This window comes from Sylvia atricapilla, chromosome 3 (assembly GCF_009819655.1).
Source record: "Sylvia atricapilla isolate bSylAtr1 chromosome 3, bSylAtr1.pri, whole genome shotgun sequence".
Taxonomy (NCBI): Eukaryota; Metazoa; Chordata; class Aves; order Passeriformes; family Sylviidae; genus Sylvia; species Sylvia atricapilla.
The window spans coordinates 91271819-91293969 of record NC_089142.1 but is presented as its reverse complement, the minus strand read 5'-3'; the positions used below and the strand labels follow the sequence as shown (position 1 = coordinate 91293969).

Genomic DNA, 22151 nt, shown 5'->3' with positions numbered 1-22151 from the left:
TAGGAGCAGCAGCCACTTTTTTCTTTCTCTGAGTAACAATTATTCCCTGGTGTTACCTGCCAAAGCAGATTGAGACATTTAATGATGCTACTAGAGGTGATAGGCTTTTTTTTTTTTTTTTTTTTTGGCATGGCAATCTCCATGGTGCTGACGCAGTGCTAGTATTTACTTGGTTGTTTGATAACAGTACAACATCCAGCTGTTGATAGTTACAGTATATCCACAAACTTCATTCACAGTTCACAGTATTAACTTTAGAAACAACGTACAATTTCCTGCCTTCATGTTTGCATTTATGGATGCTGCCTCTACCCTGGCCTTCCCTTTCTTTGTCCAGTCCTCCCTGCATCCAAAAGTGGCCATACTTCCTGTTTTCAGAGAAGTTAAGATGTGATAGAGGTTTGATGATTTCTTGGGCTTAGCCCTTGATAACTTAGCAGATATGTAAAAATCATTGTTATTCTGTGGAAGAATTGCTTCCCAGAAATACAGAGCCTCTTCAGGATAATTGGAAGCAATTAGAGCAAACAGGTGCATAGCCACCAGAATTTTGTCATTGTTGCTTTGATGCCATCCAGTTGCATGCAGTGGGGATTCATTGTCATACCTGGAAGGAGACAAAGTGAAAGCTTTCTTTAATCAGGACTGCAAAATGACAACAGACAGACTGGCAGTGATTTCACATGAGAACTTCAGTTCCACTGTTTAATTAGATGTGAGCACCCAGTGATGCTGGAATTATTGTTTGTTTTTATATGGGAAAATTAAAACATTACTGAATCTCAAGTCAGTGGAGACAAATGAACTTATACTAAGGAAGGGTACAGCTAATGTATAAGAAAATATTTTGTATCTAGCCATAGTTATCTTACCTTACTGAATTGACATATTTTAAACATCTAACTTCTTACGAGATTTTGACAGCCATCTGTTAAGTTTTTACACTTTATGGTCAGCCTCATGAGTTAAAAATGGCTGAGTAAATGAGCACTCAGGATTTTCCTTGGCTTGTTTTTCATCTACAATGTAGGTCTGGTGTACAAGCAGTGCAAAAGCAGGCTTATTCTATATGCACTTGCTTTTGTTATTGATGAAGTAAAGTTCTGTAAGAATACAAAATTCACTTGCTTCTCTCTGCCCCTAAAAAGGTGGTGTCCAATTGAAATCTAACCCCCTTTTCTATGCAGACTTGACCTACCTCAATGGAAGAATATTTGAAGTGGGGTGAACTTATCAAAGGTGAAGTGCATCAAGAGTTGGAAGACTCTTCAAGAGTCTGCTGTCTGAGCAGAGGCATTCCCATTGCTTCTGGTCTGCAGCTGTGCAGCAGAGAGAGTGTTGACACCTTTTTTTTTTTTTTCTGTCTCAGAAGTTCTCTACAGATAGGACCAGCAGAATGACTGCCAGAATGCTGGGTTGGCTGTAGGTAACTATTTTGCACATTGCAAAGCAGTTTGGTAAAGCAGTAGCTATTTGCTGAGTAGACATATTATGGTGACAGTCCCAAAGGCTAGGATGCACTTTCTATTTGTGCTGGGGTTCACTTCCCTGTTTTCTGAGTGCTTGAACATTTAACAAGCTTAATAACGTGAATATTTGTGTGTGTGTTTTTTTAATTTGATTGTTTGATTTTTTTAAAATTTTCATTTTAACATGTGCACAATCTTCTCCTTCCTTCTCTCTTCTTCCCCCCACGTATTAGAAATCCTTCAGATGTCAGAGAGTGACAAATCAGCCTAAAATAGTAATTTGGTAGATTCTGCTGGCATTTATCTTTGGGACCAGTGCTTTCTATAGAGGTTCAAAAACAAACAACCCCATCCTAATTTACAGGCAGCAAAATTCACTTCAAGGGGGTAGACCTGTAATTGCCCATCACTAAAGATTTTCTCATAACTGTTACTGGTTCAAACCATCTAAACCCATTTATATTTGTGTGTGCTATGCCTGTAGGGTCTCCAGATGGAAACCTTTGCTAACCCATATTATTGCACAGGAACAGAAGCAGGAAAGAATGAGGGTGTTGCAGTCGAGTGACATGTATCCTCCTCAACCTCTCACTGAAGTGTAGCTCCACTATTTGTCAAGCAGTATGCACACCTGCATCTCCTGTGAAATCCATCTGTGTGAGTTAAGTTACCTTCAGCAAGGTCAAATTAAATATTTTGGGCTCATAAAACTGGTAGTTTCCATTGATCTTGTCAACTTCAAATGTATTGGCAAGAAAGACTTGCTGTCATTTCCACAAATATGTACAGAATTCCCAGCAGTAATCCTTAAGTATTTTTCTTGGGGTAAATGGAAAGAAGATTTCAAAACTTTACTGTGTCTTATACTCGTGTTCTTCAGAGAACTTGGGATCAGGTGAACTGTGTCAGCACTACTGCAGTACCAGAGTGTGTGCTGAACCTTGATTTCTACTGTGTTGTTTCAGTGTGATAGGATTACCCTTGTGAATAGCAATTCTATCTTTGGGGACTAAAACTGATTTTTCTTATCTTAGCATGTAAAGATCTGACCTTTAGAAGCATTAGGTGCCACAGCATGCCAGCATCAGATAGAGAAGACATGAAGGTAACAGCTTTAAAAGTGCTGGGAGTGTATTTAAAGGTTTACTCTTGGCACAGAGTCGTGAGGTGCATACAGAGTTGGTCTGTTCTCACTTGGTACACTGCTCAAAACTAGGGTCTATAGGAAGACTTCTGTTCTTTGTCTTGCATGGCCAAATGTCATGGGCTTCTCTGAACACCTTGTTAAAATCTGTGTGGGTATAGTGGCTTAGCAAACTCTCTCTGACCACACCTCATCGGTTGGTTTGCTACTTTGACATTGGAAAAACTGTTCAGTCTGTGTGGGATAGAAAGAAACAGCCTTATACTGAGTACCTGGGCATCAGTGAAACCCTAAAAGGGGTGGCTGTCATGGTCAGCCATGCTGTTTATATAACTTAACTCCTGCTCTCTGCAGTGCTGCATGTAGGAATTGGTGGAGAAAGGGCACATGTTTCTATTTCCATACTGCTCGACTGTTTCCCATCAGGACAATATGTGTCTCATGAATGTTTGACTGAGACTTTATCAAGTAACTCAGAGGTTGTGCTGCTTAGAGGAAACTTGCCCCGCTCATTAATGGCAGTGTAGATGTCAGCTGGATTGTCAAAACATGGTTTTTCCATTGTATTTTAAAACTAATTTTGGTCTAATTAGTCAAAAGAAAAATTGTGTATTCCAGTTTTATTTAAATGGTGCTTTTTGTAATTTCAAGAAACAGCTGGCCTCTCTGGTTAAATGGCTGAAAGTATGGGCAAAGAGCACATTTAAACAGTGGTTTTGATTTTTATATAGCTTATTTTTGTTTGGCAGGAGAGAAAACTTAGCAGAGCTTAATGGTGTGCTCAGGAAGAAGCTGGAATAGACCTTTAAGATCTCTTTCATTTGATGTAAGAATTTCTGAAAGACTTCAACCAAAGTTAAATAGCATGTGAAATCCTGGTGTTCCTGCCCAGCAAGAGGCTGAACATATCTTTGTTGAAAGACACAGGATGGGGAAAAATGTTAGGGAAGAGACAGTAGTGTTTGTCTTTCAGACAGGAAATTGAAAGATATGCAGACATTTAGAGTGTGTTAGTCTGGAGAAGTCTTGGGACTTGAATCACAGCCCTTAAAATTATCTTTGCTTTAAAGCAACACTGTAAGTGCTGTCCTTAGGCCATAAAAGCCTATCAAGAGCTGCACCTGTTAATTCTGAATTGGATACATAACTTTGGTACCACAAGCCAGGCTGGTCCTATGGCTACTTTCAGGCATTCGTTGTTCATTCAAAGATTTTCATTTCTTCTCAGTTGTCCAAACTGTTTGTCCTGCAGCTTTGAAGGGGCATTCCCTTTTCTAGCATGATTGGTGCTATGCCACTAGACAAACGCTGGATTCTTTCAGTGCTGATTCCAAATCTAACAGAAGCCAATGCAGCTCATGAGTGTTTACTTTTTTGTTTGTGCACTGGTATTATCACTGAACTTTACCAGGGAGAGAGGTTGCCAGGACTAAACACAAAATATAAATAGAACTAGATGTATTGTTGGAAATGCTGGTAAACACTTTCTGTGTGGCTGTGCACCAGTGCAGACTGGGAAGTTACTCTTGTTTTGCTGTGAGAACTCTGGAACATGCTGCAGTTCCACTGAGTAACCCACAGGCTGAATCTGAAAAATCACATTTTTCATTAAAATGGCCTTTTTTGTACCTCTTGCTAGTCATGGTTGTCTGGCTGAGCAGGGATGTTGGCTTTGACACCAAGAGCATGAGGGCTGCCTGTAGGACGTTGAAATTCTAGTTTCCGACCTGATTTATAAGTAGTTTATACTTTAGGCTTTCCTGTTTAATAGTTAAATAAACTGTTTAAGAAGTAAAATTCTTCTGATAATTAAACCAGTACACAGGACAAAAGCAGAGCATGGCCAACTCTTGGCTGAGCCATTTGGTGTGTTCCCACATTTCAGATCCCAGTCCTGCTGTGAATGAGTTGCAGGGCACTGTGGAAAGCCCATGTAAGCCAGCACTGTGAGCACTCACCTCGTGACTTTTTTTTTATATCCACTTGTCTCCCGTTCACAAGAGACACTGACAAGATGTTAGGGAAAATACAATGAAAATACAGGGAAAATACAATGCTGTGGAGGCAGGTACGTGGCCTGGCAGAATTTTCCATCTACTCATTTCTGCCTTTGCAGTGTTGCTGTGTTGGTCCCAAACTGGAGATGGTTTCTGCAGGCCCTGCGTGCCACCTTGATTTTGCATTTTGCTCTGTTTGTGGCACTCTGAAAATTACAAGGGTACCCAAATAGTGCCTTTCATCAAACACACCTACTTTTAGTGTCAAGAACATCTGGCTCTTTCTTTTAGTCTGTGGGGTGTATCACTAAATTTTACACTTGGTTCCAGTAAAAAAGTGTTTTGTGTCCCTTCTTCCTATAAATAATGCAACACATGAGTGGGAGTCAAGGGAGTCAGAAAGTAAAAACCCTGCTGATAAAAGCTCCTTACCCTGCAGCAGCCTTTAGACAGGTTATTGGGAAAAGTCCTTGTGCTGCATTCAGAACATGTTAGAAAAATCTTGCAAAAACATACAATAGCATAACCATAAAGGGAAGATGACATCATGCATCTGACAAATAGCCAGAACAGGAGGGTGACTTGCATCTTTTCTGTGTTGAGTACAGCATCTTCAAAAGCACAGTAAGTAGTAAGTTTTTAGAGCTATGAGAGGCAGAGAAGAAACTGAGTGTGTAATTCAGCCTCAATGCTATGAAGGTCAATATTGTGAGCAGCCCATAGCAGAATGGCTGTAGCTCGAAGTAGTAAGACAGTCCAAGGTGGGTTTTGAGAGGGGAAAGAAATTCCCAAATCAAAAAAAGTGTGTGCAGATAAAGATCAAAAAGCAAGGCTGTGGATGGAGGTCCTGGCTGATTAAAAAGTTGCCGTGTTAGTGAAGGGTGTTGAAGTGGGTAAAATGAAATGCAGTTAGTCACCAAGCAGTCTCTGTAAAAGCAGGATAGAGATTTGATCAGCCTCAGAATAGTTCACATGTGAAGTTGGGAAAAACAAGTAGGCAAGAAGTTGAGGCAGGCAATTTTAGGAGCTCTTGAGAAAGGGTACTGTAAAGGGTGTTACTGTCTAGAAAATTGCTGTTGGCTGCTTTGTGGCAGTGTCTTCTAAGCTCATTAGCAAGTTAGTGATGATTTTACTGGCACAGTTACTTTGCTGAATCTTTTTTCTCACTTAGTATGTTTGTTTGTTTATACTTTTTTTGGAAGAGGTTGTTCAGGAATGTTAACTCTTTAAAAAAATTATATTGACCCTTGAATAATTTCTGCTATGGAGGCAGAAAGTATATTTCAGAAATGGCCACCAGTGATTCCATCTGGATTTCTCTGCTTTTTGAGCAGAGGCCTCCATGCATCATAGACCCTGCTGTTTATAGAAGTGGCTGTACATATGGCGTGGAATCTCAGCCAGAGTTTGAAACTGCTTATGTGTTATGCAGGCACAGTGGGAGCCTTAGGAATTGAACTTGGTTTATGGAAGTTGTCCATGGGTTTTGGAGATGCCCTACCTTTCTGTAGCCAGAAAAGACTGCTCAGCACTGAGGCTGGGAAACAGCCAGGTGAGGCACTGATAACAATAACCTCTCTTCTATTAACATAGTTGGGAATAAAGCTGCCTTTGCTTCTTTTTTTTTTAAACAGTAACTTGTGAGGTAACTGAGGTTTTCTTGTGGCCCTTTGACAGACAGGAAATGCAAGTTGCCCTTGTTACTAAAACATATTGCATGAAATATACCATGTCGTGCTCATGTTAAAATACTGAAAAATTCAGATGAAAGAGAATCTGATCACTAGCGGGTCCTGTGACTGAGAAAGAAAAGGAATAGTCTTCTATTAACTCTAAATAGACTTTGCTACATGAGTGACAAAGATTGTGTGGTGCTATTTATTCTGGCTTTCTCAGGAGGTCAAGCTCCTGCTGGTCCTGGTCTTATTTTGGCCCCTGGTGTGTAGACCCTTCTCTCCAAACAAAGCTCAAAAGAGACACATAAAAAAAAAAATGTTGCTCACAGCAAGCAAGCCTGAATCCTCTTTGTCTCTTACTTCTTGTGTTTGCAAAAGCATGATGAGTTATTTTCATTGTCTCTGAGGGTGTAGGGACAGTCTAAGAACCCATGTAAAAACTCCCTGAAAGCTGAGGTCTGGAGTATCTCTATTGCCATGTACCTCAGAGTTGGAGGAGTCTTTTTATGTCTAAAGTTAAGACTGCAGACTTAAAAACGGTGCTTTCATGGAGGTCACGTTATCACATTCAGGAGCCAAGTGCTTTGTTCTGAGCCCTCCAACCAGGTTATACTCAAATATGGCTAAAATCAGTGTGGTGAGTCCTGTGAAATGAGTGGTAGACACTGCCTTGTTACATGGAACTTCACTGGTCTCATTGGGGTCTTTTAAGCGGTGTCGATAATACAGAAATACAGAAAGGCAGAGCTGACTGACAGATTCTCTCCTCAAGGTGATCTGATCTGTGTGGATAGAGGTCAAGGAGAAATGGCAGCAGCATCTGAAGGGTTCTATTGTGGGACCATCTTTTTCTGTGATCTGCAGGCTTTCATCTCTCAAGCAGTTTTAATTAGCAGTTCATCTGCTGCAGTAATTAGAAAGGTGCAGTTCTATGATCCCATCCAAAGCTTGTGTTCTGGTCCTAATGGCTTGTTCTCTCCTGAATCCAGTGGGGTCTTGCTTCACGCTGGAGTGACTGGGAGCAGGCCCAGGACAAGGCAAGCTGAAAAGCAGCTTGTGAAGGGTTTCCCTTCCATGGGCAGATTTGCAGATTGGGCCAGAGCTCCCAGAGCCTGGCTCTGAAGCTAGACGTAGGTTACTATAGTAGCCTATATCTAGTTACGGCATGGTCTTTTTCAGGGTATTCCCTGTTGGCAGGGAATTATAAAGTCAACCAAACTGGTCATATTCTTGACTTGAGAATCTGTGTTATGCTCATGTCCTAGGCACAGCTGGGCTATTCTCAAATCCTGCAAGAAATGTCAAGACACACGTTGTTGTGTGCAGCCTTGGCATATACATGGGGCTCTTCTTTCAGGAGATCATAAAGCAGTTCTTAAACCCAAGTGATGACTTTGCAGGTGAAGTTCAGAAATAGGGTGATTCCTGAAGGTTAAAAAGCTAAGCAAAGATAGAGCAGAGAACCTAAATAACAGACTTGTCAGCTGCCTTGTTATTTTCCCTAATAGGTGTTTGTATAAAAAGGCAACATTAAAGTAACTCTTACAGATGGCTGATTTGAGATGTAAACATCCAGACTGGCACATTTACTGTTCTGCCTGCCATTGACCAACTCTTTCATGTATTTGTTTCCAGGAACACCTGTCTGGTTCTTTGTGAAAATTGCTCCAATTCGAAATGAGCAGGATAAAGTGGTTTTATTTCTTTGCACTTTCAATGACATAACGGCTTTCAAGCAGCCCATTGAGGATGATTCATGTAAAGGTTGGTCTTTTTCACAATTATATATTTATGCTGCTTTTGTTTGTTTGCCCCGATCTTGAAAGAGCTGAAGTCCTTTAAATACCCAAGGCAAAAAATTAAATGTTAAAATAGCTTGTAGCTGTGCCACTGGGGATGGCATTTGTGCAATAAATGGTTGCTGGTTTCTTTAGTGAAATTGCTCTGGCCTGCACTGGAAAGGGTCACTGCTAATGAAAGCCCCATTTGCTTCAGAAAGCCCAGTTTACATGGTAAATAAGTACTGTTCTTCCTTTAAAATACACCATTAACCCACTCTCCAGTGTGGCTTTCAAGGATTCACAATGTTGCTCAACAGCCCTGTACAAATTGTGTGTGAAACTATACGCAAAAACTGAGGAATTAACTCTGGCTGAGTCTAGCAAAGATCGGAATAATTAAATTCTGCCTGACTTGATGTTACTTGTCATTATTACTGGATTTCTTGTGTTAAAGTTCTGGACTAGTTTCCTTTAGCCTATGTGAAGAGATTTCAGTTATCTTAAGTGGAATCATGTTTAAGCTGTCCCGGTGAGTGAAGTAGCACTACAGTGTTCTACTCTTAACCCTTTGCTGAGCTACAGCCTGGAAACCTGGAAGCAAACTCAGCTATGACAGCAGCATGAACTTTCACTCAGGTTCAGATCCTGTCAGAAATAGACATTTTGTACCCTATACAGAATTACAGGGACTTGTGTTCTCTGGGTAAAAAAGGATGTAAGTTCTGTTTGCATTTTTGTAGTATTTGATAATATTTGTAGTATTAAATTAAACAGGAAACTTGCTGTGAAGATGAACTGATTTACATTTGTTCTCAAAATGTTATTCTTTAAAAACATAGTTTCTCAAAGTGGAAACACCTGTTACCATGAAAAAGGAAGTACAGCCTTGACAAACATACCCTCTTCCAGGCTATGTGGGAAATTTTTTTCCCTTGTTAATGCTATTTGTTTGATTCCTTATTGCCTTAATAAAACTAAAAAACTTACCTTGTCAAAAAGTTTGGGTCTACAGTATTTTTTCCCTGCCTAGTGGTCCTCACTGTAGCCTCATTCCTCATGAGGAGTGACAGCACAGATAAATTAACATGATGCAGTAAAGCTGGCTCTCATTTATTGCTGGTAGTGAAGGCCCTTGCTTCATTTAGTCAGTAGATAAGCAGAACTTTCACTCAGGAGTGGTAGCTGTGTGTTTTTGCTTTCACAGGAGCTCCCTAATGTGGTAGGGATAGGCAGTTTATCCTTCACTTTCAGTACAAAGAAACGCCTATTTTTTGTAAGTTTGTTTTCAATACAAGTATATTGAAGAAAGGGAATGCTTTTTTATTTATTTTTTTTCCCTGTTCTTTTCTTTTTATATCTCGTTTGGATCTTGAAATTATACTGTTCTTGCAGTGAGCATGGTAATTCTCAGTGGTTACATATCTACAGCAGTCTGGGCACTAAACCTACACATAAATGCATGAACTTGCAGGAGAGTTGATGATAAGCAGAATTTCTCTCTCTGGCCCATGGAAAATGGCAAAGTGACTAACAAAGGCTACAAACAGGAAAACTGAATGTATTATTTAGAGGCCACTGATTCACAGCTCTGCCCTCCTTCCCTGAATGCTATGTCTTCATGTACAAAAGGGCTTGTGTACTAAATTAGTCTTCCAAAGAAGACTGGTAAAGAGTTCTCTGTTACTGTGTTCACAAATCAAGCATGATAAATGCAACTGTACTTTCTGTTTTTATCCTTAATTTATCCCTTTTTCTTCCATAATTTACTTGTCGCAGGCTAGCTTTGGAATTTTGTTGTGTGATATTGTATTACTCACTTGATGGTTAGATGAGCAATTTCTTGGAGGAGCTGATTTGTCAAATAGAATTTTTTACATGTGTGTCCATGTCTTTAATGTTAGATCTCATTGTGGAATTGTATACTGTGAGAGGGAGAAGAAAAGACAGGTATGGAGTTTTAGAAAATCATCTGTAGTAGGCTCTGGGATTCACAGAGTGGAAAAATGTTTTTAAAAATCTATAAAAGGTAAAATTCTATTGGCTTGTTCTAAGAATCATTAATATATGTGAGCTTTGAAGAGGGCATATTCTTTGTGCTGTGTACAATGTTACACAGGAACTTTGTAGCACGCTTTTGAAAGAGGGCAATTTTCATAGGAATGTTTCTCATATTCTCAACCCAAATGAGCTCTCAAGCTGAAAAACTAAAACTGTGAACTGAAACCTGATTGCTAAATCAATTATTTTTTCCTTCTTTCACCTTCAGTCAGCTTAGCAAGTACTTTTCTTGTACTGTGTTTGTATGTGAAATCAGTTTCCTGTGCTTATGAGCACTTAATATGTAACAGGTTGCCTGTAGATGCAGGTATGTTAATAAAATGTGCTATTTGCACAGTTGCAGAACGTTATAGCTTAAAGTATTTAAGATTTTCAAAATCAGTGCCTGTATGTCTATGTGAAGGAAAACATTAAATCGATCATGTTCTTGTACTACATAAAGAGCAACTAATCTGTCAGGCAAAGGCTGCTTAGCTGTGGTGTATCTTGGTTTTCTATCACCTGCTGGCAATTTCAAGCCTGATTGTTCAGCTGCAAATGATGCAGCTCCTTGAGTGAAAATGTAGAGCTGTAATGGCAGGTGTTTGACTACACAAAGATGAATAGGCATCTTTCATCTGAAGGTGACTCAGAGGGATAGAAGGTCCCAGTACAATTTTTCATGCTTTTCTTTTCTTATTGATTAATAATATCAGACATTGGAATAGATGAAACAAGAAAGTCACATAAAAGGTAGACTTCTCTTTGTAGCCTTTGTTAATTGATTCAGATAATTTAGGTGTTTCTTTTATTACTTCAATGGAAGGTAAGTAAGCTTGCTTTTAAATGCAGAAGCTTTAAAAATAGTGCGTTCTAAATAAAACCACTTAAAAATAGTGTGTTAGTGATGTTGATAATATTTTTAAACAACCTCATTCCACTTTCCCTGCTTGCTTGCCCCTTGAAAAAAAATCAGGGAAATGAGGTTTACTTGAATAGAAGAAAGCAAAATCAAGCTATAGCATAGCTAAATTTGGCTTATCAAGTGGTAGGTCACCTTAGCTGAATTTTAAAGTATATGCTATATTTGGAATTAATGCATTTTGTCTTTATATGTCTCTCCTGATTTGAATCTAATACACCAAGTATGAGATGTTTGACAATAGCATAGAAAGTGTAATGTATCACTTTATGCAAAATAATTATTTGTGCAGACAAATAGAAACTGTGCTTGGACTCTGAGTAGCTTGTAAGAAGTTTGCCTGAACAGGTTTTGAATGTATTAATACAAGGTGAACTTATCCAGAAGCATCTATGCAGTCTGATAAGAGTTTGAAAACTAAGCTCTGGATCCTAATTTTTGCTTCTGATTTCTCATTTTTATACAAAGAGGTGGTCAAATTCAACATCATTGAATCAAATAATGGATGGTTGTTATCCTCCAAGATGATGTAGCCTTCTGTGCTTTGTAGCACTCATCAGTTGCTGTCTCCTCTGCAGAAGATGCTTTATTTCATTTTGCAGCTAAGCTGTTCTTTGCATAACAAGCAGGAGTACAGACAAAAAATATTTTGTTTCCTTCATCTTAATTCAGGGAAAAATTCACTTTTCCATCTTTTCCCTTTTTATTTCTGGGTTTGGTTTTTTGGGGCTTTTTTTTAGTTTTAGTACTGTTTTTAAAGATGTATTTATATGAACAGAGCCAGTGTTTGAAATATTTTGATTAAGATATACTCTGCTTTCATCTGGATGAAATGTTTTCTTAAAAAGAGGAAACAAATGAAAGGGAAGTAGTAAGTATATTAAAAAAAAACTTTGGTATGCTTTCCCAGTCCAGATGGAAAAATAATACTGTTTTAGTCATGAGGTTTCAAAGAGAAGGAGCACTGCAGAGAAGCTGGATGGATGTACGCAAGGATCTTTCATGTGTGGGAATACAAAGGTGGCTTGAATGGAGGCAAGAACTGCTGGAATCATGATTTATTCACATTTACACAGTTGTGAGAACAACAGACCTGTGGACAGTCAAGCTTGTTCTCTAGCAGAAGATGGCTTCTTGTTCTAACTCTAGGAATTGTGTAGAGTGATGGATCAGCAGTGTGGTAACAAGGGTTCTGTAACCGCCACAGTTCCCAGTGTTTGAATTCTTGAGTTATCAGGAATGAATTGAGAAGAGTGGTAGGAAACAAATAGCTACTGACAAATAAATAATAAATGTTGTTGTGCTTGAATATCAACCTAAAAACACAGAAAATTGGTGTCTTCAACTTAAGACCACTGTGAAATGAAACTTCATGCTTCAAGAAGAAAAGTTTTGATGAGTTGAATGCCACAGCACAGAAGTATATTTCAGTGCTGTATTTCCTCATGAAACAAATCTCAGGGCACAGTTTTTGTAATCATCTTGTCTTGGGTGTTATCAGAAGCAATTTCTATTCACCTTTTTTTGTGAAGAAATGGTGGAAAACTGAAAGAACATCATAGAATGCAGGAGTGCTGAAATCAGTGCTGTTAATCTTGAAGGTTTTCCATCCTTTTGAAGCTGGAAATGTTTTAATGTCGTCACATTTCTTTGTCTGTGCATGATACTTTCTGCAGGATGGAAAAAAATAGGCCAAACAATGATAAAAATTGGTTGGAATCAAAGGGACAAAGGCATGTGCTGCCATGGGGTGGTATCCAGCTTTATGTTTGCTTCTTGAATTTCAACCTGTTTTCTATGTGAGCTTATCTTGTTTGCAGAATATATATATGCCTGTATTAGAACAACCTAGGGTTGTTAGTTTTAAAATTTAATTTATATTTTCTCTGTTTCTAGAGAAAAACAATGGATGTAGGGCTATACCCACTGCTTGTGTTGAAAAAGAACTCCTAATCCATATAATCTGGTCCCTCTGTTTTAGCAGAACTGACACCAGTATATTCTTACACCATTTTGAAACTTAGTTCCTTGTCTTGGAAAGGTCCATGACCCTTAAAATTTAGTGTTTGTGTTCAGTCCTGTGGCTTAAGTCCATTACTTGACCTGTCTTTGTTGGATAGATGACTGACCTGCTGTTGGCTGTGTCTGCCCTTAGGGTTCCAGAGGAAAAGTTACAATAAATTCAGTGGGACCTGTTGTCTTTTCAGGCATTACTGGAGATGTTATAATTCAAAAGGTTTACTACTGGCATTCTGTTTAGTTTTCATATTCTTTTTCCTATGCCACAATTGGCAGGTCTAACTGTATGTTGGAGTTGCCATGTTTTTGTCTTTTTCTTTCACAAAAACCAAGACCTCAAAAGGCAATACAAGGAGGAGAATGTTCTGTTCTAAAGATGAAATTCTTAGGCCTTGCACATTGATTCAGTGCCTGGTTTTAGGCATACCATGGCACAGGGGTGGATGTATCTCCAAGCTGGGCTCCCACCAGGTGTGGTACCCTCTGTGGGGAGAGAATTAGGGTGTGTACTCCCAATTTGTGTCCATACTGCTTTAAAGAGCCAAGCTGAAAAGCCGTGCCTCATGACAAAATCTCTTGCCTGGAACAGTTACATTGCATTCAGATCAGAGTTTGGAGCAGAGGGTGAGATCTAATGTTTGTGGAAACAGCTCGCTTGTGGGCCATTTAGGCACCTACAAGTGAGATGTTCAACACATAGGGAGGGGAGGTGCTTACAAGGGATGCTGAGGACAGAGGAATGGGTTAAGCTGTACTTTTCAAAAGGAGATAACTCCTGGGAAGAAGGAGGTGCTCAGCATTCGTAGCTGCAACTCATGCCACAGAGTTGTCTGGCAGTGCATTTGTGCAAGTAAGCTCAAGTGAGGGTTTCCTTCTCATCCTCTCTCTGTGTATGTCCGAATAGCCCTAATCTTAGAACGATGTAAGGAAGAAAATGCACATTGACAGTTTGTCCTCAGGTTTTGAACCAAATTTCGAACCTTCCAGGAGAATGCCCTCCCCATCAATCCGGTTTGAGTTAGTAAAAGGAGCTGTTTTTGTTATCTGGCGTTAGAAATATTTTGCGCGTGGTAAGGGAGGCAGGTTTCGGGTTCGCGGGTGGAGCCGGAGCTCCGTGGTCGGTTCTGTCTCCCGCCGGGGCTGACATTGGCGGCCCAGCCCCGTTCGTTCCGTTCAGCACCACGGCCAGCGCCCGGCCCGCCGCCGCTCCCGCCCGGCCCCCGAGGAGCGCATCCCCTCGGGCCTCGTCGGGCCCACACCTGCCCAGTCCTGCACCTGGGCCGGGCGAGAGGCTGGACACGACTGGGCGAGGTGAACTTGAAGCTCATGAAGCCAGCTGTATCCTGGGATGCACCAAAAGCAGTGTGGCCAGCAGGCCAATGGAGATGATTCTCCCGCTCTGCTCCCGTCTTGTGTGAACCCACCTGGAGTACTGCACTCAACTCCGAGTCCCCAGCGTAAGAAGGACCTGCTGAGTGAGTCAGTGGAGGGTCACAAAGATGCTCAGAGGGCTGGAGCACCTCTGCTGTGCAGACAGGCTGGGAGAGTTGTGGGTGTTCAGCCTGGAGAGGAGAAGACTCCAAGGATGCCTTATAGCACCTTCCAGTACCTAAAAGGGGTCTACAAGAATGCTCTGTAGGCAGCGTTTTCCAGAAACAGGTTCTCATTATAAACTGAATCTTCAAAGTGCTGAGCATTCTTAGCTGGAGTAGGAGCTCAAGAGCTCCCAGGTGGTGCTAGCATTTTTCAAGATTGGGACTAAACAGACTGATACTTTTCCTTTCAGTATACCAAAAATACCTAGATGTATACTCTGCTTTTCTGTTATGGCAAACTACTGCTCATAAAGATTATAGTTGTAGCTAGCTCTTGTGACTGTTGTTGAAGGTCTTCTATTTTGAGGGATATTTGAAATCACTGTAAAAAATATTCTGAATTAAAATTCAGCATATGACTTCTCTGCCAGAAGCTGCTAAATGTTTAATGTGAGTTTGAAAAAAATCTATTAGTATATTCCCCCTTTTGTTTAGGGAGAGTAAAATTAATGATTTTGTTTTGCTTTTCTGCTCTGCTCTTTATTATTTTATATATATTTCTCTGCATATTCCATATCTATGCTTGATGCATCTGAGGCCAGATTCACTTTTGTTACAGACAACTCTAATTTTCATTGTGCATGACTCTAACCTTACATCTTGATTAATCTGGAGTGTCCTCTCTAGTGCTGTGAGATCCAAATCTCATTAGATTTAATATGAGATTATTGTATAGTGGACATTTATCCTTGCAAAATATGCAGTTCATGTTAGCAGTGCTTTTGTAGTCATTCAATACAAAGCCACAGCAGTCATGAGTTTTATTACTGTACCACACTGACACCTTTTTTCTGACTTGCTTTTATCTGGTACTTGGGTAAATTATACTCCCTTCTGGTCAGTATTAAAGCAGATTGCTCTGTTTTAACGTCTATTTCCTCCCTTTAGTTGTAAGAGGTTTTCTGAGGTAGACTTGCAGCTTTTTTTGGTGATGTGTCTAACTTGCATGTTTTCTCAAGGTTGGGGGAAGTTTGCCCGCCTGACCCGTGCCCTCACGAGCAGCCGAGGAGTGCTGCAGCAGCTCGCTCCCAGCGTGCAGAAAGGAGAGAACGTTCACAAGCACTCAAGACTTGCTGAGGTAATTTTTTCTTTCCCCAGGAGGCTGTAGAGAAATGTTTTTAGCATTTGTGGATATGTTGTCTCTGCCTGAGCCAAGAACTGTCAGTCCTCCCTGCCCTGGGAATCTGGTATATGTGCTGTGAAATGTGTCCTGTGACAGCAGAATGAAAACAGGCGTTCCAAAGACTTCATGTAACCTAATTGCAGAGTTGTGTTCCATATCTTAGCAGAGTCTTAAAGGTGTTATTAAAATAATACTTTCTTGCTTAGTTTCCATTCTTTTGAAGGTCTCAATATGAGTAGGATCTTGGACTATCTACTCATGCAAAACTGAGGTGAGAAAAACTCAGTCTAGTGCACAAGGAAATCCTGGAGAATCCATGACATGGTTATTCTCTGAATTAATTTATGTCTAGTTACTTTTCAGTGGGATCCCAACCCTGCATTACTAAGTGGTTAAATCATGTGTTGAAGTTGCTGCTTTTATGGACAGAACAGTTACAAGATGCCACAAACAGCACTGCGGACAGATCAGGAGAATGAAACTTTGTGATTTAAGTTGCCTCTCAAAGTTTTGAGATAAGCTCCAGGCAGAGAAGGCCCCTCAAAGCACTTAGGGTTTGAGGGCTTTCACCACGAGGGGGAGAGGCTGTCCCAAGTTTCTTGTAGCTGTCTCCTGGGCCAGTAGCAGGGTCTCCCTGGTGTTAAAACAGCTTGGGGAGAGGTTTGATATGGTGTTAGTGACAGCACAGCCAATATAACGTGACAGTCCTGTGTCACTTCCTGCTGTGAATGCTATGGCTATGAGTTGACAATAATTCTTGATCTTCCTGTGCAGTTGGAGGTGTAAGGCCTTGATGGGTTCCATGGGGTCTCCACACAGTCAGTTTTATTATACTCTGTTAGTTCTGTTGTATGTGTCTTAGTTTCTATTCAAACTAGGAGTCTCCTGTTTTGTTGTCATGTGTAGTGGCAGAATTCCCGTAGACAGGATCTTACCTAGTCAGTATTTAATACAGAAGTCAAGAAAGGGAAACTAATTTCTATTGGAAGCAGAGAAATAACATGGATCATACTGGCACAGGGGAGGGACAGGCATTCACATGGACACTGTACTGCAGAAGCATCATGTGATTAGCACATATCCACTCTGAGGTAGTTTTAGTGTCCTGGAATTTGGAATCTAATCCTATTCAAGGCTTCATATCAAATAATCCTTTTTTATCTTTAGATCTCTAGCCTTGAATTTTAGTTAATGCTAAAATGTCGGCAGCAAAACGTAAGGCAAAGAGTCTGAGGTTATTCTGTTTGGCAACAGTCTGGACACCAGTGACTACATGTTACCAAAACTTCTTGCAAGTCAATGTGGTCAACAAGTCTGTGCAAGCATTCTTCCTGGCACAGGCAATTGATTCATTAAAAATAATACAGAGCAAGTGTATAGTTTAGGTATCTGAAATGAGTTTCTTTAATTGCTGACTGAATATTGCGGTCATAATTTTACAAAGAACATTGGCCCCAGCCGTGATGTTAGGTAGCTTTTTTTTTTTCTGCTGTAATTCCATTTAAGTCAATAGAACTACACCAGAGGAAAGAAGAGTGCAGATAATCATACAGACAAGACCACTTTTCTTTATTTGAAGATACATGGAGTGCCAGGCTTCTTATTCTGCAAAGGTTCCTTCATAATATTGAATATGGGATCTCTAGCAGTTTCACATTTCTATTTTCAAATATTTTTTCTCTTTTCTTCATCCCTGCAGTAGCCTATCTGAAATTTTAAAATGCATCCTTTTTCTTTTGCTGCTCGCTATGACATTTCACATCAATCTTGTTTGTGTGAGAAGGTTCCATGTTTATTGCAGTGTTACTTGTGTTGCTCTTAGTTATTTATCACTTATATATTTGAATGTCTAGGGAGGCTGTTGCATCCTAGAACCTGAGTAGAGCAAGGTGTTGGAGCCTGCCACAACAGCTTACAAATTTTATTGTTTATGAAACAGTTTAAGAAAGGTGTGAGTGACGGACTAACAGGCCATGGATAATACAAGTGGTGTCTGTGAAGCTTCAGTCTCTGACTTTTGCCAGTAGGCATAGATTTTTTTTTTTTTTTAGCCTAACTTCTCTAATAGCAGTCATATGAGAACTACTCAAATTAACTATGCAATTAACACAAGTGTGTTAGGTAACTGTGAGACAACATTTGCATTTTGCATTGCATTTTGCAATAGGAGTTTGTAAAGTAACTGATGGATTTCTGTTGCTTAATCTCCAAGGAGCTGGTTGTAAGGATGGTTCTTCCCGGTCACTGCTGAATGAATACATGTCATCTGCACCTCTGGTCTTAGCTGATGTGTTCTGCACCTTTGCCAGGCAGTTCTGGGCAAACAGGCAAACATGACTGTGTCAAAAAAGAAAGAAAAAAAAAAAGAGAGAGAGATAATTAGGAGAAATAAAAGCAGAGAAATCATAATGTTGCTTAGCAGCACTGCTTAAGAATGGAACTTTTGCCATATTTTTTTAACATTGTTTACCAGGAGCTTATAACTGCCACTAAAGTTGCCAGTCAAAATATTGAGCCTTAGCACCTAGCCCTTAGCTTGGGAGCAATTTGTGTGGGTGCTTAGGAGTACAAAAGCAAGGGAGAGTGAGAGAAAACAAATAGGTGCAACTGAAAACATGAAAAGGAGAGATTAAGCTGGAAACGAGTGACTGGTTGTGTGTTAGCTTCTTTTTTGCCCCCAGTCATACAGTCTTAAAAATGAATAAATCATTGTAACCACTTTTGATGCAAATAATGATTCCCGACTTGGGATATACTCACCACTTTGTAAAAACATAGGATTTTTTTTTAATTACTGTGTTTAAAAAAAGAACACAGTCTTGTAAAACCCATGATGAAATTTGGTGTTTCTGCTCTTGGAATAAAATTCTCCAGCATTAGAGGGCTAATGAAGCATCATGCATCATCACCACAAATAATAAATGCAGATAATACAGCTGTATTATCTGATGAATAATAAGTAACTGAAATAATACTTCCATTAATAAGTTTCTGAAATAAATATTTCTTTTACTATGATAAAACTGTATAGTAGAGACAAATCTTCCAAAACCAGAGCCGTCTCAATTATTTAGAAAATTGTAGTAATCAAATAGTCCAGTGCACATGAATCAAAGCTCAGCATATTGGTTTATACAGTTGTATACATTTTCTTCATAATTTGCCTTTACATCAGTCTCTTGGGGCTTGTGATTTTTGCCCTCTCCAGGGGAAGTAGCTTTACAAGCAGTTTGAATGTGGTTAGTTCATGTGGTTACACCTGACTACTTTGGCAAACCTATCTCAGGTTGGCTCTACTCTCCCTAGAGGCTGCAGTGCAGCAGGACCACCTTGGAATAGGGCAGAAGGTACTTTGCATCGACCTGGGTTTGCTGGATAGTGCAGAGAGAGTGGGGTTTATATAGCTCTTAGTCTCCAGATGACCCTGGGGTGGTGTGTGTGTGGGGAAGGATGGTGAAGGAATAGACTCGGTGTGGCCCTTGGCGTGAAAGGTGGAAAAAGGAGCTCTTGTAACTTTCAGTGGAGTGACCTGACAAAACTTTGATCTCTAGCACTGAGTTCTGTGGACTTCCCTCTATGGTTTCTGTGCAGTACTGAGCTCTTTGTTGTGCTTTATGATAAAGGCACATGCTTGTTCTCTGAGATGGTTAAGCTTTGTTGTAGGCGTGTTTCTCTTCCTTCATTGAAATGAAGAATTTGGTGCCTTTGGAAGCTCTTGGCTGGCAGTGCCAGGCACTGTGAGACTTCTGCCAGTGTGCAAAGCAAGTTGCCTTTGCTGGCAGAGATAGTGTAAGCTGGGGCAGTGCCCTTCTTTCACCTCAGGCAGTGAACTCCTCTCTAGCACTGCCAGCAAGATGGAGTGGTTTTACAAAAGTGTGTGTTAGTGATGTAGTGAGAGGCAGCCCAGGCTAGAACTGTCACCTCCACTCCCACCAAAAAGAGGGCTGGAGACACCTCAGGCTTGCTGCATGTGACTTTCCCCACCTGGAGAGTGATTGGCATCCCTGTGTCATTCCTTGATGCCTGTCTCCTGCCTCTCCATGCCCAGTGCTGGTGTACATCCTTCTGCTGGAGACCAGCTAAAGCCATGGCTCCTGGTCTCTTTAAATAACCATTGGCAGGGCTTCACCAGAGACTCCAGGGGGTAACAGAAGTTCAAAAGACTTATTAATAAGGTCCACAGCTATTCAGATCGTTTAGAGTATGTTTACTTTCTAAATAGAAAGGGAAGATCAATCAATCACCAATCCTTTTTTATTTTCCTGTGCTGTAGCCCTTGAATCTCAAACAAGTAAGGAGAGAGTGCTTTGTATTTGGTGATGACATTTTAAAACACTGAAGCAGCAGTTTATTGTCTTAACAAGTTGGAACTAGAAGTCTGTTTTTTCTGCCTTTCAATTCAATTTTATATCCTTGCAGTTCCACTGGCTTTATTTTTATGTTTTTTTCTATTTACAGAAAAACAATGGACACCATAATTTAGCTCCTTCTTTTTTACTAAACAGAGATTGTTCTTGCCTTTTCCCCTATTTGGGTATGCAGGTGTACATTAGTGTATTTTCCAGTAAATTTAGTTTTGTTGGAGCAAAATTTCCACAAATTCAAAGAAAGGAGCAGTGACCAAAATGGACTGCATTATTCAATTCTCTATACGTTTTCTCTATAGATATTTCTCAATATCTATACAATTTATGTATCGATAAAAATCAGATGAGAAGAACAATTTTTTTTTCAGTTTTCATGGCTGAGGTTCCTGTGCTGATTAGAAGAGTTACCAAAATATTTAACTTATTCATGTAATACCAGGGGCTAAAAAAATAAGCTGTAGTAGGCCTGTGACTGCAAAAGAAGCAATTATACTTTCCTGCTGCATTTGAAGGGAAGGGTGATCCCATCTCCCCACAGCTAATTTTACTCTACTGCTGAGTAAAATCTCAGCATTAGAACTGAAATCCCACTAAAGGAAAAGTGTTGCTATGTGATGGAGATGCTTGGTTTTGCTGATCAATTATTGCAGGGAATGAGTGTTGCAGAAGAGTCTCCTTGCCTAGTGAAGCATATTTCAAGCTTAGGATCCTATGTTAGAGCTGCTGCTCATGCAGAGCTTCATAAAAGCCAGTAGTAACTCATTGCTTTCCAAGTAGTTCAGGTACAGCTGTAATGTGCAAAATGAAGGGCAGGAGATATTTGCAATATTGATTTGGGCTTGAGGATTTTGTTGGGAAAAGACATCCCAACATCTGTCACTGGGACTGCAAACAAGCCTTGAAGGGAAAAATGCTCTGATCACACATATGGACTCAATACACAACCTCTGCCCCTTCCAGTTACACCAGTGACTTTTGGGGACTGCATGGGCTGGCCAGTGCCTCCTACAGAGAAGTCCAGTGCCTCCTCCAGTGCCTCCTGCAGCCTTGTGCTTCTTCCAGCTCCTCTCAACACAGGACAGCTTAATTCCCTTTATTTTTGGGAGTATGGAGAACCTACATGAATCAGGATCAATAGATTCTGTAATTCTGCAGTGAACAGCTCTGAGTTCTAGTTGGGTCTGCAGGTGAAATCTTCCTTTCTCCACTTTGTTGTCGTTCTAGAAACTCAGTGCAACAAAAATGCTGAGTCCTCTTATTTTTTTTTTTACGTTGAATTTTTTTCAAACTCTCCATGCCTCTGTGGTAACATGCAGGTCTGTCAGAGCAGGTCATGTTAATTCTCTTCAGGAGAACATACTGGACTCAAAGTCAGCAGGCTTCCAATTCTCATTCTCATTTACACATGTGTGAGGAGCTGTTATCTGACAGTGTCTGACCCCTGTTGTGTACACATGAGTAAGTGATTATGTGATGTTCAAAGCAGGAGGGAATTTCATCTGAGACTGTTTTGTCCAAACTTTTGCAGCTGATTGTTTTCTTTTGTTCCCTTTAGCTGAAACTGTCAGAAAAAAATCTCACCAATCCACCCAAAAAAAAAAAAAAAAAAAAAAAAAAAAAAAAAAAAAAAAAGAAGGAGAAAAAAAAGGCACTCAGAAAAGCCTGCAGATAAAATCCATGTCTAAATAACTGACATTAAAATAGCTGAGATAAGGAGCATGAAAGGAAGACATCCTTCTATTCTAGCTGTGTTGTCTTATCTTTTCCCAGAGAAAAATGGTCATTTAATTTCCTTCCCTGCTTCCTATTGCTCTGAACTATGTGTAAATAAATGTGAAAAAGGAACCATGCTCCAAAATACTTCTCACAGATTGTATGAGTTTGGCATTACCAAACACATTTCACTCAAGCAAGCCTCCTTGTTCCTTTCTGTTTTCATTCATAACTCATCCAGGGTAAAATTTGCTTTAAAATTTAACTTCTCTTTATTTGGACACAGGTTCTTGATGTTGATTTCACCC

General features: G+C 40.0%; 1 protein-coding gene across 1 annotated transcript in view; it reads left to right on the top strand.

Moving 5' to 3' along the window:
* The window catches only part of KCNH1 (potassium voltage-gated channel subfamily H member 1), a 104975-nt gene that overhangs the window by 13282 nt on the left and 69542 nt on the right, over positions 1–22151 (top strand). The window contains exons 4-5 of the mRNA XM_066316140.1: positions 7922–8050; positions 15600–15718. Of these exons, the coding sequence (XP_066172237.1) occupies positions 7922–8050; positions 15600–15718 (248 nt within the window). The remainder of the gene's footprint in view (positions 1–7921; positions 8051–15599; positions 15719–22151) is intronic.